The sequence below is a fragment of the Hesperophylax consimilis genome, chromosome 12 (genome assembly GCF_061612785.1).
Source record: "Hesperophylax consimilis isolate HC1 chromosome 12, BYU_Hcon_1.0, whole genome shotgun sequence".
NCBI lineage: Eukaryota > Metazoa > Arthropoda > Insecta > Trichoptera > Limnephilidae > Hesperophylax > Hesperophylax consimilis.
Window position 1 is genome coordinate 12,010,897 of NC_142847.1, and position 16,313 is coordinate 12,027,209.

General features: G+C 35.7%; 1 protein-coding gene across 2 annotated transcripts in view; it reads right to left on the reverse strand.

Annotated features, from left to right (window-relative positions):
* Positions 1 to 240: 240 nt before the first annotated feature.
* LOC149419159 (cell adhesion molecule Dscam1-like) overlaps positions 241 to 16,313 on the reverse strand; it is a 43,563-nt gene continuing 27,490 nt past the window's right edge. The window contains exons 20-28 of one of the 2 annotated variants that reach the window (XM_089638127.1): positions 14,222 to 14,401; positions 12,167 to 12,364; positions 9,577 to 9,762; positions 9,023 to 9,331; positions 8,178 to 8,316; positions 7,498 to 7,607; positions 7,105 to 7,314; positions 4,483 to 4,680; positions 241 to 3,472 (exon numbers count right to left, since the gene is read on the reverse strand). In XM_089638127.1, coding sequence (XP_089494253.1) covers positions 3,459 to 3,472; positions 4,483 to 4,680; positions 7,105 to 7,314; positions 7,498 to 7,607; positions 8,178 to 8,316; positions 9,023 to 9,331; positions 9,577 to 9,762; positions 12,167 to 12,364; positions 14,222 to 14,401 — 1,544 coding nt within the window. In that variant the 3' untranslated portion in view covers positions 241 to 3,458. Of the gene's footprint in view, positions 3,473 to 4,482; positions 4,681 to 7,104; positions 7,315 to 7,497; positions 7,608 to 8,177; positions 8,317 to 9,022; positions 9,332 to 9,576; positions 9,763 to 12,166; positions 12,365 to 14,221; positions 14,423 to 16,313 lie in introns of both variants that reach the window. The other variant, XM_089638126.1, reaches the window with a different exon arrangement.

Sequence of the window (16,313 nt, forward strand, 5' to 3'; positions counted from 1 at the left end):
TATATCGGCGTCTACTGGTTTTGACAAAGGGCGTAAAAAATTTACTTCGCTTGGCGCCGTTTGGCGCCGTTTGGCGCAGGGCCGGCCCTGCTTACTGGCTCCAGACGTTTGGGAGCAGCTGGAACTCTGGGAAAAAACTGTTTGGTCCTAGTAAGATTTTTAGATAAGTTGTTGTATTATTTTTCTTCTTTTGAGTACACAGGATTTAGGATATAAATAAAACTTGTCACTATTTTAAATTACATTTATTCCATGACAATGTATGTTTGATAAATTATAATATATTGACATCAATTATTCCGATAGATCCCTTTAGAAGGAAACCCTTAGTTATTTTAAAAGAGATTCTAATACGATTAGATACCCATTTGTACAACTATTTCCTGAACATAATAATATTTTGGCAGTTTGTAAAGAATTTATTCAATGTTCATTATATCTGATTAATAAAACATTTCATAATTATTATTTCACAACACCTTGTTCACTGTACACTTCCTAACTATAGATATTTGATGATTGAATGATTTTTTAAGTAATTGAGCATCTCTCTCGACTTGCGAATACATGTTTTAGCGAGTCATTATTACTAAAGCTGCCAGTAAACGTTGGGCCAACGTATTGGGCTAATGTTTGGCCAATGCGTTGGGCCAATTCTGCATTGGCCACTTGATCAAGATGGATGTGGCAACTATCGCAGCTGCAGCAATTTATTTGTACAGCACGTTTAATTATTACCTTAATTTGTACCAATGAAGAGTAATCTATAAAATGGGCCCAGAAGAAGATGGCGGATGCTGACTATGATGAGGCCGGTGACTGGATAAATCATCAAAATGATAATTCATCACATCTTTAAAAAGTTATATAAAGTCATGGAAAGTGATGAAACAAAAACTTTATTAACTGGGTTAAGTAGGTTAGGTTAGGTTAGGTTTAATTTTTTTTTATCGTTTCTAATGACTTTATATCACTTTTTAAAGGTGTGTTGAATTGTCACTGTGTTGAGTTATCATGGAACCAATGAGGCCAGCGTGTGAACTCTGATGGCGGGTTGGCGCAAAGATCCTTTGACGTGTTCACTAACAGCAGACACTAATAGGTTACAACAGCCAATATACTCCAAGTGGTCCTGTATACGTTGGCACAGCCCATTGGCCCAACATGTACTGGCAGCTAAACACTTTTTACGATTCTATTTATTACTATTATGAAGGTGTTACAAACACTCATTTATTCAACCGTTTTACAGTGTGACATCTATATAAAATTATAGTAAAAAATTCTTAAGTTTTATAGTATATCTCCCAACCCCTTTTAAATAAAAATGATTAATTGTTTACAGACTACAGAAAATGGGTTTATTTCTATAATTTGTCATTCCTAAGATCACATATTTTGTAATTATTATTGTTTAAAAATTTCTATCTATGCATATTAAATAATTTAAACATTTCATATTGTTATTTTGACATGCAGACTTTGAACACAGTTCAATATTTTAATATAATTATTAATTTAAGGTACGTTTAATTTTATACACAACTCGCTATAATTTCAAAAACATAACTACATATTTGATATGATATACATTTGTTGGTAAAAATATTTAACAATATGGGAAAAGATCATCGAAAAAGCTATTTTTAATAACCACTACAAAAATATGAGATATGCCATATCTTGCTCGATGAATGGAAGATCGTATTTCACGACACAAATTATACATTTAGTGGAAGCAATACCAATTGAGACAAAAAATATGTATGTATTCCACTGTGGAAACAAATCGACAGAAGTGTGTATCCTTATTCCCGAAGTAAGAGTCAATTTTTGCTTACATCTGGTGAAATTAAAACATTTTCAAATTTATTTATTTTTCTTTTCGGCCCGTCTTCCACATGGATACGCAAGTATCCGATACTCGACGATTCCAGTATCTTTACGATTACATCGTTACATTGCCACACATACATCTGCGCTGGGGTTCGTAACAGGCACACATTGCAGACATTTTGTAAACGCCGTTTTTGTAAAGCTGGTCGAAATCGTTGCCACGTCGTCGAGACTTTAAACATGGCGGAGCAATTAATAAATGTGATAGTATCGTCATATGCGTCAGATATTTTGTAACACATGTGCTTTAGATCAATGCTAGGAACAAAACAAACAGTCAACAAAAAACGACAGCTTCAGAGCTGCAGTTGCGAGTGAAGTTATGAAAGCTTGTTTTAACTATTCGAGAGGTGGTGGTGACGAGGGCCTTGTGATTTCAGTTGCTACGTGTACCTACGGATTGTGCGCCAAAAATTGTTTGCAATTGTATGGGATTCTTGCGTATTCCTGTGAAATAAGGGCCTAACAGATAATCAATTTTATTGGAATCTATGAGGCGTTGGTGTTGAAACAGGGCTGGCTCTGAGCCAAACGGCGCCTTGCGCTAATAAAAACCTCAAGGGCGATGGGTTAGGTGTTGCCTTGGCTCCTTGAAGCCTTGGATAGTCGGTGCCCGGAGCGGTCTGCTTCAATTACCTGCAGGGCCGTAGGTCGAAAATCCTTGTAAACTTTAAATAGGCTTCAATCGTTTTCTTTCGTCTCTAGCATACTTCTAAAGAGTACCTGATCAGTGATGTGTTTGAATTAGTTTGAAACTATTATTATTACTGTAAGGTCGACAGTGGTAAAAAATATTGTTTACATTACGGGAATTTTCATAATTTTGTATGTATTATACAGTAAAATTTTCTTGTAAGTTATAACGAGGGTCTAGAAAAAATCGAAGAAAACGTTTTAAGTTTTTTTAAATAAAAAAGAGAAGAAAGGATTAACTTATTTTAAATTTAAACTCAATTAATTTTACTTATTGTGAAATCAAATCTGAAGAAATCAGCAGAATGCTGCCTGTTCATCAAATAAAAAATAGTTAAAAAACACATATATTACGTGGAATAAATCGGGTCATTTTAAATTTATGTCTTCGAGAGACCGAAAAGAGAACTTCTTAACCATTAACATTTCTTATGCAGGAACTTATAAGAGGGTTTCACCATGTTTAAAATATTTGTTTAAATCTGGTTGGAAGAATTAAAAAGAAAACATTAGCATAAATTTATTTAAAAAAAGTAGAAGTTGCTTTGAACACAATGGATAGTACCACAATAAATCTGTGTTTACAAACTACTTTTCTCTTGCATTTTGTGAGAGTAGATTTGATATTAAATTATTTGGGCATACTATTGGCACTAACCAATGGCTATTGCCTACTACCCACTTGGTTCTGTTTCTCTATTATCCAATTTCCCTTTAGTTAATGTATGTTTTTTTTTATCTTCCATTCCCGATGCTACCGGCCGGTGCCACCGGACCTTCCTACGATAAGTAATGATTCAGTCTTACGATTTACAACATTATTAGAGCCAAGTTCATTCTTCTCCCAGCTTCCCGCCCTCCTCCTCCAACTACATCTCTGTATCTGAAAATACAACAATATTTACGCATTATAATAAATTTTCTTAATCTCATTGCGTGTCTCATAAAGATTTTTTTTTACAACCATTAAGTTAAAATATCAATTCAAAATAATTTATCAAAATTTTGCGTGGGTATAATTATAATAATTATTTTATTTTAAATTCTTTAAACAAGTAAGATAAAATATGACAAAGATGCATCAAATTTAAAATGATAAAAAAAATGCCGGTAGTGATCTACAATGAAATCTGGACAGTGAGGTAAAAATCAATGGGATTTCCCTATTGGGTTTCTTCTCGCTGATGCAAAATTTGTCCATATCCGAAAAGATTTTTTTTCATGGGTTATGCCTAAATACTTTAAAGATTACGTTTTAGATGTATTTTAAAGTGTCCTTAATGTAATAGAAATAATTTGTTAAAAGGTTTATGCTAGATATAAAAATGTATTTTTAAAATAAAAACATACAAAAAAGAAGCAATATACTCCTCTCTATCAAAAACATTGGCAGGTTAGTTCTGCGGGCAGGAAGATAGAATAATCTCTAATGGATGACTTCAGTAATGTCATTAATGAAAATAGAGAAGAGAAGTGGCCCCAGGGTTCACTCTTGGGGAACCCCATAAAAAAACGAAAAACTCAGCGGATTGGTAAATTCCATGTGTGACAATTGTTTTCTGTTTTCGAGGTGATTGTTAAAAAATAGATAGAGACCTGACGAAACTTTCAACGAAACAGGACTTCAATATTTTAAATTTAAATAATAAATTGATTCTACTTCTGTGTTTGATTAAATTGATTCTTCTACTGGAGTACGTGATGCACAAACGGGGCCCAAAGGAATCTGAATTGTGTGAATAAGTACAAACACAAACTAGAGAACACATTTTGCGAGACGAGGAGTGTTTCCTCCTGACGCGTCTGTGCTTTATTAAGTAACTCCCGATGCTGTTGACAGGCTGAACAACCTCAGGATTCTAATTCTGCTCTACCATACAAAGATGAACTTACATATGGAGGTGGCGACGTTTCTCCGGTGTGGGCAGTGCACGGGGGGCGGCGGGCTGCCCTCAGAGTCCTCAGAGCTGCCGCCACCGGGGGCGCCCCGCCCGCCGACCGGAGCCCCGCGGCCCCCGTTCGATGCGCCGCGAGCCCCCCGCCGCCCCCGCCGCGCCCCGCCCCTCTCTGCCGTACTCAGGGAGGACTCTTCTGGAACACACAACCAACAAATACTCAACATTAATATCTCACTGTAGTGTGGTTTTCCTTACAACTATTACTAGTACCTACTAGGAACCAGTATTACACAACGCACAGATAATCGAAATTAGTATTTTTGAGGATTTGTGTTAAATTCATTAGTTAGTACATTTGCGACCCGCTTCAGAGTTGAAAAGTCTTTTATTTATTTATTTATTTATTAACGCCGATTATAGCGGCTTTTACAAAAGAATAACATTTTTTTTTACTTATTAATCGAAATTAGTATTTTTGAGGATTTGTGTTAAATTCATTAGTTAGTACATTTGCGACCCGCTTCAGAGTTGAAAAGTCTTTTATTTATTTATTTATTTATTAACGCCGATTATAGCGGCTTTTACAAAAGAATAACATTTTTTTTTACTTATTATAAATACAGAATATACATAGATAAAAAAAATATAAATACAAAATACATAAAAGAGAACAATAGAAATGGTTATTATATATAAATACAATGCAACAATGTGTATATATAAATATATAAACAATTAATTTACAATAAATCCCGGATAAACTAATACTTTAAAACTGTATTTGGTTATATTCAATCAGAGAAGCGCTGACATTTAGTTTTAATTAAGTGGTGTTTGTATGAGGATAAACTAGCAATGTTTATAGATTCATCCAAAACATATTTATTACCAAGTACATGTAGGCGATTCATTATGGAATTGAGTTCAGCGTTAGATCCTGTATTGTTGCAGTGATAGGGTAATTTGAAACGAACTGATCGACTAGGTACACGGAAACATATTAGCGAAAGAAGTTCAGGGGAGTTCAACAGGTTGGTAACGATTTTAAATAAATAAAATAGGTCAAAACAAATTCTTCTTTCTTTTAATGTATCGAGTCCCAATAAATGTAACAGAGAGGGGTAATTAATGTTTTCGATAAGTATTCCCAATTTAAAATTAATATAACGTAAAAATTTATGTTGGACGCGCTCAAGGGAATTCTCATGTACACTGTAGTAAGGACTCCAAATGGTGGTGTTAAATTCTAGTTGGCTTCTAACAAGTGAAGTGTAAAGTAATTTGACAGTTTTTAAATTTTTAAAATCCTTTGAAATCCGTAAGACAAATCCTAACATTTGCATTGCTTTACTGGTTATATTATTAATATGTTTAATGAATGTTAATTTAGTGTCAAAGGTTATACCAAGGTCTCTTATTTCATCAACAGATAATAAAGTGTGATTATTGAGAAAGTAGGTGAACAACAATGGGTTTTTTTTTCTGTGGAATCTCATAAGTTGACATTTTTTTACATTAAGTGTTAATTTGTTTTTAAGACACCAATCGTTAAAGCTATTAATATTAGATTGAAGTGTTAGACAGTCCTCTATATTGTCAATAATTCTATATATCTTCATATCATCAGCGAACATTAGAATGAGAACACGGGTGAATATGTTTGTTACGTCGTTAATGAATAAATTAAAAAGTATAGGACCAAGATGCGAACCCTGGGGTACGCCACTGGTAGCTTCGAACATGTAGGATAAGTGATCATTAATAATTTTGATAATTTGTAAATACCACCATTCAGAACCGAAACGTTGCTATTCTTGTAGTAGGTGGGGGACAAGGGCGTAGCTATAGCATTCACATGGGGGAGGGGAGATTAACTGTGGGCTATACAAGATCTCTGGGGAGCAGTTCACGATGAGTTCACGACAGATAGGAGCGCAGAGCGGTTGAATGACGGATTCGCCGAGAATGGAACCAATAGCGATATGGCGACGCTAGCAGAACATTTACATGAGCATTTGGTTTTACCATTTTAATCTGAATTATACTTAGGTACTTGAAATATAGTAATGGTTTTATATTACCCACACTCAGGCAGTGCCTTCGTGGGTTTTCATTTCTTGTGTATACAATTTGGTAATATATATTATGTTATTATTTACTGTCTATTATTATGTATAATATATGTAAAGAAATGAAAATAAATAAAGTAAAAAAAAAAAAAAAATCATTATGTCCAAATGATATGGCGCCCTATGAAATCAATAATTTTTATTTTATATTCAATATTGACTTGAGGGAATTAAATTTATTAACTGACAAAATCTCTTTGAGTTTTGTCCACTCCCTAACTGATAAGAATAATTGAAAAGGATCTTCAATTCAATTCTACACCATAAGAAAAAGAACTTTGGAACTGTAACTTCGTATTTATGAATAAACTTTTAATACCATATGATCTACATTTTTTTATTTGATTACCAGTAGAATTTATACTCATGCCACATTTTGACGCCCAATGTGGTGATTGATGGTCATAAGTTACCGCTATCTACGCGGATAAATACTGGCACTGTCTGGATAAGGCATTGTTAGAGAAGAAACATGCTAATTGACTCACCCTGCTTCGGTCGGTAGGTGTACCCCCGGTGTGATGTGGACGCCTCGTTCTCCTGGTGGCCGAAGGTGCGGAACTGCAGAGTGTAGTCTAGCGTGGAGGCTGACACGCCACGCGCTCGTCCGCCCCCGCTGCTCGCACCACCCCCGCTCCCAACAACCGGGGGCGCGCCGCCCACGCTGAACGTGGCGTACGGGGATATCTCATACAGCTCTGCAAAATAACCTAATTGTTATGTAGGACTGTGCACTGGGAATGGGAGAACTAATCAGCCAATTATTATCCAAACAACTAAGCGATGCTAGTGAAGACGTTGCACTAGGACTTATGGTTTATGGAAAGCGGCCATTATGGCATCGGTATTTTCATCGAACAGGTGATGGGTATCTTAATTACCTGAAGAGTCGTCTATGATCTTGGTGGGTTTGTGAGGGAGAGGGGTATAGGCCTGCTGACAGTTCCTGCAGTTGTCTTCCTCAGACTTCTCCTCGTTTGGCAAATCTTGTCTGAAATCATTGGCACTTGGTAAATCTTAATATTTTGAGGGTAACAACCGTAGTGTTTAAAAATGCCCTTTTCGGACTTTTACGTACACAGAGTTTTGGTAAATGCTTAGAATCAGTAATATTAGGTTATAAGTTGTTTTAGAGTAAGGACGGGTTGTTTCGGTGAATTTGAACAATTCTTCAAATTTCAATGTTAATTTTCAAGTTTTGTAAAAGATTTTTACAACTTCTGTTTTTATTTCAGTTCTGTCAAGCAGCTAACCCATAATGATGTACTAACAGAACTTGAATGGGACTTTCACATAACCCGAATTTTGAAAATGGCAATTAAAATAATTTTCTGTTAAAACTTACAGGCATGTACTTATCGCTTCTCTGAATTCTCGAACTAACACTTTTGAATACTTAAAATATTGAAAATGATAAATAATAAAATTGAAAGTAAAATTTGTAGACTTCATTAAAATGGAGTTAGAGGCCGACAGATTGAGTCACAAATGAAATTAGTATTTTTATGATAATGTTAGGTTAGGTCAAGAGAGTTACGAGAGTTATGGACAATGAACCGACCTGCGTTTCCTCAGAAGCAAGTAAGCCAGGATGACAGCGAAGATGGTGATAGAGGCGCACAGTACAGACACAATGATGGAGTCCAGATAGTCCTCCTCCTGATCGTCTTCAGGGTAGTTGGAGGGAGCCGCGATACGAGCTGCAATCACGTTAAGGGAAACCATGTCAAAATCAAAGTGGTTTCAACAATTCCATTTTTCTAAAAAAGAAATATCCCCACTTATTCAAATGAGAATTGGACATTGTTCCATTTCCTTTTGTGCTTGACTCCCCTCATTGTACTTTTTGTCTTTAATCGGTAAGCAGGAACTTTAGATCACATATTTTTTGGCTCTCCCTCTCTAACCAAAAATCCTGTTTTCTATCAAGCCTTATCTAAAATTGCCTCCCCTTCGTTCAACACTTCATCTCTTCTAAGTCTGAACTCTAATCATCCCTTCCAATCTTCTATATAATTACGAAATTTGCCCATTTAAACAGAATTAAAATATGGGATAGTTAAATGATAACCCAGAACACCCTTGTAGGGTGAAAGCCAAAAACACTTGAAAAAAAGAACTCATAATCTGGTGTATTTATTTATTATTTATCAGGAAACCTTGCTCTAAAATTCTGTAACTGAAAAATATTTTAATCTGTCGGATATCATTGTAGAATAAATACATTTAGGGGAATAATTACTTTCTTATTGCACTTGCTGTTCCTGCACTGTCCTTAATTTATTATCCCCTATTGCTCTCCTTAAGACAACCAACTTCTCCAGGATTTATGCAGCGCCCCAAAAGGATGTGATATCGCGTACTTTGGAATTTGCTGTGCTAAGAAAATATTCTTATAATATTGACCTCCAGTGAGCGTAGTGGTGGCGAAATTGTATGTGACCGACGTGGTCCCCGCTTCGTTGGTAGCGCGCACTCGCACCTGGTACCACGTCGCAGGCGTCAGGCCTGCCAGCAGGGCGGCAGGGGCAGGCGGCGCGGGGACGGGCAGTGCCGCCCACGGCCCGCCGCCACCGCCCACGCCCCCACCCAGCCGCCGCCAGTGCAGCGCCACGGCCTGCAGGGGGCAGCCCACGTCCTCCCAGTCAGACAGTAGCACGCGCAACACCGACGAGTTGCTCTGTAGCATCTCGGATTCCGGGGGTACCCGGGGTTCTGCAATAAAAAACTTGGATCAGGCTACCTGGAAAGCATTGGACTATGTTATAGTTCGAGCTACGTAGCATAATATATATGGCTCTAGTGCTAGTAGCTCATAGAGTTTATATAGATTTCCAATAGGTGTCTCTAGTAGATAGGTTCGCCCCTCCAGTGGCAACGTTTGGGACTTCAGCTGGTAAATAAATAAGAGGATAAATTAACAACGTCTGGAATGAATGTATAGAATAGGGGTATTCAACCTGCTCCCTTGGTGGACACGGAGAGGACTTCACTAGGAGTGCCGGTCCCCACGCGATTGTAGGCGGACAGGTAGAGGTGGTACAGCGAGCCGCACCGCAGCTCCTTCAGCGTGTAGGAGCTGGCGTCCGCCAAGATCTCGATGGTCTGCCATTCCTCGGACTCGTGCTTGTAGTTCAGTATGTACCCTGGAGAAGACGGAAACAAACCTATTTTTTTAAACACGTCTGGTTTTTGGCTGCTTGGTAATGATTGACGATAACTATGATAAAAGACAACTCCCAAACCGACATGAGAGTTCACCAGATTCTTCTACTAATTAAAGTTTTAATTTTAAATTTATTTTTTGTTTAAAATCTGTATTCATGTCCTCCTCACTAGAGATTCTTGTTCCGAGACGGATGGTAGATTGTTGTTTTGATATATTTTTTGATTCATTTATTGGTTTGATATACTCTTCTTCATGTTTGTAGATCTATCTTTATATTTGTAAAATGTTGGTTGTTGTGTCATCCTCATGTTTATTTCCATCGTATTTTAATATATTTTGGAAGGGCATTATATAATTTTGTTGCATGGAATCTATGATTTTTCTGGACAAAAGACGTATTTAAAAGACTAGAATATTTTAAAATGCATGCCAAAAAATGTATAGTAATTAAACCAACAAAAGGTTTTTACTGATGTGTCTTAATTTTGTGAATACTAGCTGACGTGTACCCTGCGTTGGTCGACTTTCTCTACTTTCTATAAATATAATATGCATGTTGTTATTGCAAGGGCGAATCAAGAGTGGACTGTAAAAAATAATTGTGAACTTTGGAGTTGACACAACTATGGTTAGAGATGGTGAACATGGAGTAAGGAAGGAAGCCGACTTACCCCTTTAATGTTCTTCAACGATGTTGATGGTTGGTTTCACTCACAGGAGATATGAGATTTTCACTCACAAGCTTCCATAACATCCAGGTTGGATAAGAAACACACTGAGGGAACCGAATATGTTCACTGCACAGCCTTCTACCCCGAGTTGATATCAATAAAAAGCACTTATCACAAAAAGATGTTGATGAAACAGGCTTCATCAATAAACTGGTTTGATAGTTACGTTTAATTTTGTAAAATGTCACACAAACGTGGATATAGTCGGATAATGACAGGTACTTTTAGGAAGAATAGGATGGGAAAAATTGCAAGGACAATGTTAAAGGAAGATAGTTCAACACATGTGTTATATATAAAACTTTCCATTGAGTAGTTTAATAGAACTAAGTGCACAAACAGACCGACGCGGATAGCGACTTAGTTTTATACTATTTAAAGATTAAATATAATAGAGAAGAAAATAAAATAATTACATTGGCCTATAGGGATGGGATGGTGGGAGGGAGGGGAAGTCTAAACTAGTCTGTGTGAATGTATTGCATTGTGTATTTGTTATTTCGTTATTTGTTCATTTTACGTTTGAAAATGTGAGGTGCTGTGTTAAACAAGTTGAATTTACTGCATGAAGTATTAAAAATGTATGAAGCGCGGTGAAAGAATGTGTTTTGTTTTGAGTTATGTTGCATTGAGAGATGTTTAATGTGTGGTTTTGTCTAGTAACGTTAAGTATAGTTGATATTTTGGTCCTTGTGTGTAATAGGCATATCAGTTACTGACCGACACACCTCACAGAGGTATATTTTTTCTTTTAAAGTTGAGTAGAGCATTTTCTGAGTAACATTCTATAAAACTAATCTTCGTTATGTTTTAGTGTTTGACTTGTACCTTTTTCGGAAGCGGATAACGAAGTGAGTGGCTTAAATGTTTAATTATTTATTTATGTCTATTCTTGAATACACATTTTACAAATGATTACAGTGGTTTATATTGTAATACAGAAAAAAGGTACAAAAAATAAAGAAAATAGGTTGATATAGGTAAAACTGTGGGTGATATTGTATGTTACGTGAACACCTCACTAGGAGAACCTGTGCTGAGGTGTTAACGTATTTGTGATTAAGTGTGACAGGTATTTATGTGTTGTAGTAGAAAGTATTTTTTTTTCACAGACATGAAAAAAAAAAATTACTTTAATAATTAATTTAATTAATTCAAACATGAAAACACATATTTCTATGTGAATGTATGTATTTTTGAATAATTCTTGAAAAATTGAATAATACTTAATTTTACTTATTATATTTTGGTTATGTTTGGTTTGGAATTATAATCTTTTGAATACAGTAATTTATTCGTGCTTTTTTATCCAGGCTACGATATGTTTTTTGAGAAAGTTTGTAGATGTATTTACAGCCATTAATTGTTTCAAAGTAATGAGCATACTGTTAAAAAGTTTGGTTGCGTAGTATTGAAAGTGTCTTTGTCCGTGTGTGGTGTGTGTCATCGGAATGTTCAGTGTTTTATTTGTTGAGGATCTGGTTTTTATTATGGCTTTTGGTTGATTTGTAATATGAAGATTATTATGGATGAGGTGTAGGAGAGCAGTTTTGGCCTAAAGTTATTGACATGACATGTATGAGGTTTATTATTGCCTTGTGAATTCACAGTTTGAGTTTGCGAAAAAGAATTTGATATGAGGATACAAACCACGAATAGGCGATACGTCAGCCTTGTGGGGCGGTGGTTCGATCTGCAGTGCGAGGGAGTGCGCGGAGGACGAGGGCCGCAACAGCAGGCGGGGCGCACGCGGCGGCAGCAGCACGCGCACGCTGTACGTTACCGAATCCTCGCCGATGGAGTTGCGCGACACGCACGTGAAATTGTCCGCCATTGTGGGCTCCAATCCTGCAAAAGAAAAATATAAATTATTTAAAGAAGATAATTAGTAATTTATTCTGAATTCACAGAAAAGTATTATGGTTAAAAATGGGATGCAGTTGTTACGAATGAATCAATTTAAGCCACATCCAAATGTTATCAATAATATCAAGAATATGGCACAATATTATTATTATATATTAAGAACCACGCCAACATTACAGTTCTGTACAAATGAGACCCTAAAAAGATTTACATTTTATTGTTACTTTCATGACGTCATAAGTACCCAATTATATGCCTTTTGAATTGTGCAACTATCACGACATCATGTTAAATAAGCAGAGTGTCCGATAGCGTAGAATTATTTAATGTTTCAAGTTTGATTCGAAGAACTCCTTTTTTATTTGAAGTTTCTTTTTTATATATTCACTTGTGGATCTCCCGCAATGCTTCGCTATTACTAGTATCTTTCTCAGGCGCCTCCCACTTCTTCCACCATTTACTGCTGTATACCATAATGTTACTGTTAAAAAACTACATTACATTCACTTTAATTCAACTCCGTATATCATTACGGTGCGGAGATATTATGTTACGTATTCCTCGGGCGTACCCGACTTTTTATACCATTTAAATATTTCTAAACACTCCTGGCATTAATAAAAACATACCTTGAAATTTTCAGCGATATCGGTTAACTACTTTTCGAGTTTTGCGAGCACAAACATACGCAGCCTGAATTTTTATAAATTAAGATAAGAAACCAGTTAGAATTTAACTCGACCATTTGGAATATATTTTATAATGTAGTTCTCCTGCCACAGACCACCTTGTATGCAGGGAAGTTAAAATTTGTGGTTGTATGTTTTTGGATGAGAAACATGAAGAAAAAAAAATCAACCAAATTTTTTTGAGTCCTAATCTATCCTATATTTCAAGCTGGAACCAACGATACACATTTACAAAATTTCATTCAAAAGGTTTGGCGGTTTCGAAGATTAGCGTGTGACACGTTAACATTGACACGTGATTTTTATATGGAATAATAAAATGATTCAATTTACAAAAAAACAAAAGCAAACCTCCCGGAGGGAAAACAGTGGTCACACATAATCATAATTACACAATAGAACCTATTTATTTTTCTAAATTGAATGATAATATTATCGAAAATAAAAATAAAATAAACAAAAATATGGAATTATTATGACGTTGAACGGATACCATATAAGGAATTTGCAGAATACAATATTATCAGTCATAAAATTTTGTACGTATAATAATATTGTTTTTGTTTTGCATAGGTAATTTTTTTCGATCGTCAAAATATATTATTAAGACAAATCGATAAAACGTTTGAGTACTTTTTACTAACTCAAAATCTTCACAGTTTTTTTATGGGTATATGTTGGAATTGGGAGGGATATAAACAGTTCCAATAATAGTTTTCTTAAAATCACCACTTAACAATACGAACATTTGTTACACATCAGTATTTTTGACTTAAAGTATTTTCGAAGTAATATGTGTCCTCTTGTATTGGAGCTGGTATTCTGACTCCGGTCTGCTCAGTGGACATGGTAACTATGTAGTCCAAGCTCCGCTGAGAAGATTAATGATGTTAGCCAGGTTTAAGTGAGTATGCTAACATCGTTTGAGAAAGATGGAGCATTTACTCTGAACTCCTTTAGTTTTGTTCTGATGCGCCTGACGTTCTGGTAGTAGATGATACTTAATTAATGTTTTATCAATCAAGCCTGTTAATTTATCGATAAATAAAAATCGATTTCCTTCCGTTCACGCTCCATCCTGGGCTGAAAGAGCTAAAGGGCTAGAGCGATGTGGTGGGATTGTTGATGTTGACTGAAGATAAGCACTCACTCGGTATGAGCAGATCACCCTGCTGGGAGACGGTGAGGCCGTGCTGGTGCGTGACGGGGCTGCCCGAGGCTAGCCAGCGAGTGCGCGGGGGCGGTTGTCCGGTCACGCGGCAAGGCAGCTGCAGAGATGCGCCTGCGCCCGCAGATACCATACCGCCGAAAGAGGCTATTCGAGCCCCACCTTTAACACAATCAAACAGTCCTGTAATTAGTTAAGACGAGACAATACCCTAAAATAAAGTCAGAATCATAAGGACATCAGTGAAGCAGTCGTTCACAAAAATATGCGATCCGAGTGCCCTGTTGTATTGAACAGACCGGCGGTTGAATTTGCCCTGTCAAATCTCTAAAATAAAATGGGAATCTTAACCACATAAGTGATGAAGTTGCGTAAAAATAATATTCGGCTCAAGGCCCTGTGTAATGGATGTACTTACGGTCGACTTTGCCATAGCAGGCTCAGAAAATCGAATTTCCGCGGGGATTATTTTAAATATTTCTGGTGAAAGTATTACTAAAATCTCAAACATTTCTAGAGGATTCCTCCGGGAAGTTACTAATTCACCGTCTAGAAAAATAAATTCTGTTGCTTAAAGCTAATTTTATAGTTGAAAAACGTTTTATAAAATTTTAAAACCGTTTTATACAAAATATTTTAATCGTAAGGTCTCGTTTTATTAATATTAAATATAAATAACTTACATCCGAGTCGAGCAAACCCACGTTATTAGAGTCTTATGTCGCCTTAAGTTAACTTATAATATTAAATTGAATGTAGTGAGTGTTGAAATGGTGTGATGTACGGTAGGTGAAGGAGTTTTGCTGAGAATTAGTGTGGTATCGAGAGTGACTAAGATTTTGTCAGATTCGGTTCGTCTGTTGAGAACTAGTAGTTAGGTCCGTTGAAGGAGTTTCGCACAATGTACAATGTACTTGGAAAATTTTCTGCAGTAGTAAATCTGGAAGAATCGAATCATGGAGATTTACGTGGGGATACAAATATCTTAGTACAGTAGGAAACGATTTTGAATTACGTTCCAAATTGTAAGTTGTATTTATTTTTACAGAAAAATAGCCAACTCTCTGATAGATTGCCTTGAATTACTTCCCCCTTCAGAAATTGAAGGACTTATGTAACAGAACTTCTATTATAGTACTCTCTTGTATTTTCACTTTTTATATACTATGCCTGAAAATGCACTGTTTTTCTCCATCTTTTACACGCTACATACTTTATTAACACTTCTCCATCAATATTTATATAAATTTAACACTTCCTAAATCTGTCAAAAACATGGCAATTAAATTTTTTTACTGCACATTCCTCTCACTTACCTCAGAACAAAACAGGTTAAACCTAGTGAAGTAGATAATGTAAAGCATATAATTGAAAAATATATATCAATAAACGCCGATTTATCGGCACTGAACTGAAAAAAAACAGACAAAACCACACACAAAACATCCCTCAATTCAATAATAACTAAAAACAATTCACCGCTGCATTTGTAACATTTTATACAGTAAATTCGATCCATTTAGGAGGAAGCTACAAGCCAAAAATGTGTATATTCTTGATATAGCTTATATTGTAGGTAATAGGCATTAAAATCGCTTGACAAAAGGAGTCTAGAAACGTTCGATTTCAAGCACAAAACTGGTTTTTATTTATTTTGTATATAATTTTATAAGAAAGCAACAAAGTTAATCAAGTGAAACTGTCACAGATAATCTTAGCTATAGTACTATATTTTTTAAAGTTGTTTCCTTTACGCGTTCATACATTTCTATTGAAAAAATATTTTTTTTAGTAGTTTACATTTATATTTTTTATATTGAGTAATTTATTTTTTATTTGTATTCTGCTGAAGCGAAACGATAGGAAAACCTTCAATTTATCTAAAGCATATTTTTTGGTATTTATAATGTACACCAATTCGTTATAAAGATTAATCAAAATAGTGATTTAGCATTAAGCTTTGCCTTAAGTCAGCATCTCACCACTTCAAACCGAAAATCAATAAAAATCATTTACACAATATACATTACTCTACACAGACTACATGAATCCCGAATTTCCCTTCCTCCCACCA